This window comes from Merops nubicus, unplaced genomic scaffold (genome assembly GCF_000691845.1).
Source record: "Merops nubicus isolate BGI_N331 unplaced genomic scaffold, ASM69184v1 scaffold40269, whole genome shotgun sequence".
In the NCBI taxonomy this organism is placed as follows: Eukaryota; Metazoa; Chordata; class Aves; order Coraciiformes; family Meropidae; genus Merops; species Merops nubicus.
This window is the reverse complement of record NW_008633773.1, coordinates 2,215-2,643: the sequence shown is the minus strand read 5'-3', so window position 1 is coordinate 2,643 and position 429 is coordinate 2,215. Positions and strand designations below refer to the sequence as shown.

Genomic DNA, 429 nt, shown 5'->3' with positions numbered 1-429 from the left:
GAACGCAGAGGGGTCTGCCAGGAACGCCTTCACCTGCACAGGGGGAAACAGAGGTAAACCCAGAGGAAACAAAACGTCCTGAAGGTCTGAACCTCTGCAGCCACAAAGGCAGCACTGGCCACCTCCAGAAGCCGAACTGACGCATGGCGGCGGGTGAATCACCAAGAGACAACGCAGCCACACTCGGGTGTGACAGCAGGAGGGAAGGATGGGAGGGACACCAACTGATTCCGCTCTCTCCCGCTCTTCACACACACAAGCTATGGAAGCAAAACCCCTTTCCAGGACAGACCCCTCGCACACAGCGGGGTGTCCGAGTCCTTCCAAACTGCAGGAACCCTCTGTCCAAGTGCCCGGCTGTGCTCTCGGCACCCCCCCTGCAGCAGGCCCCCCAGCTGTCACCTTTTCGGCCAGCGGGAAGGGGTAGGC

The 429-nt window shown here is 60.8% G+C and overlaps 1 protein-coding gene across 1 annotated transcript in view; it reads right to left on the bottom strand.

The window, feature by feature from the left end:
- RPLP0 (ribosomal protein, large, P0) overlaps positions 1–429 on the bottom strand; it is a gene marked incomplete at its 5' end in the record, with an annotated part of 2,422 nt that overhangs the window by 132 nt on the left and 1,861 nt on the right. Inside the window, 2 exons of the mRNA XM_008948354.1 lie at positions 5–33; positions 403–429. Of these exons, the coding sequence (XP_008946602.1) occupies positions 5–33; positions 403–429 (56 nt within the window). The remainder of the gene's footprint in view (positions 1–4; positions 34–402) is intronic.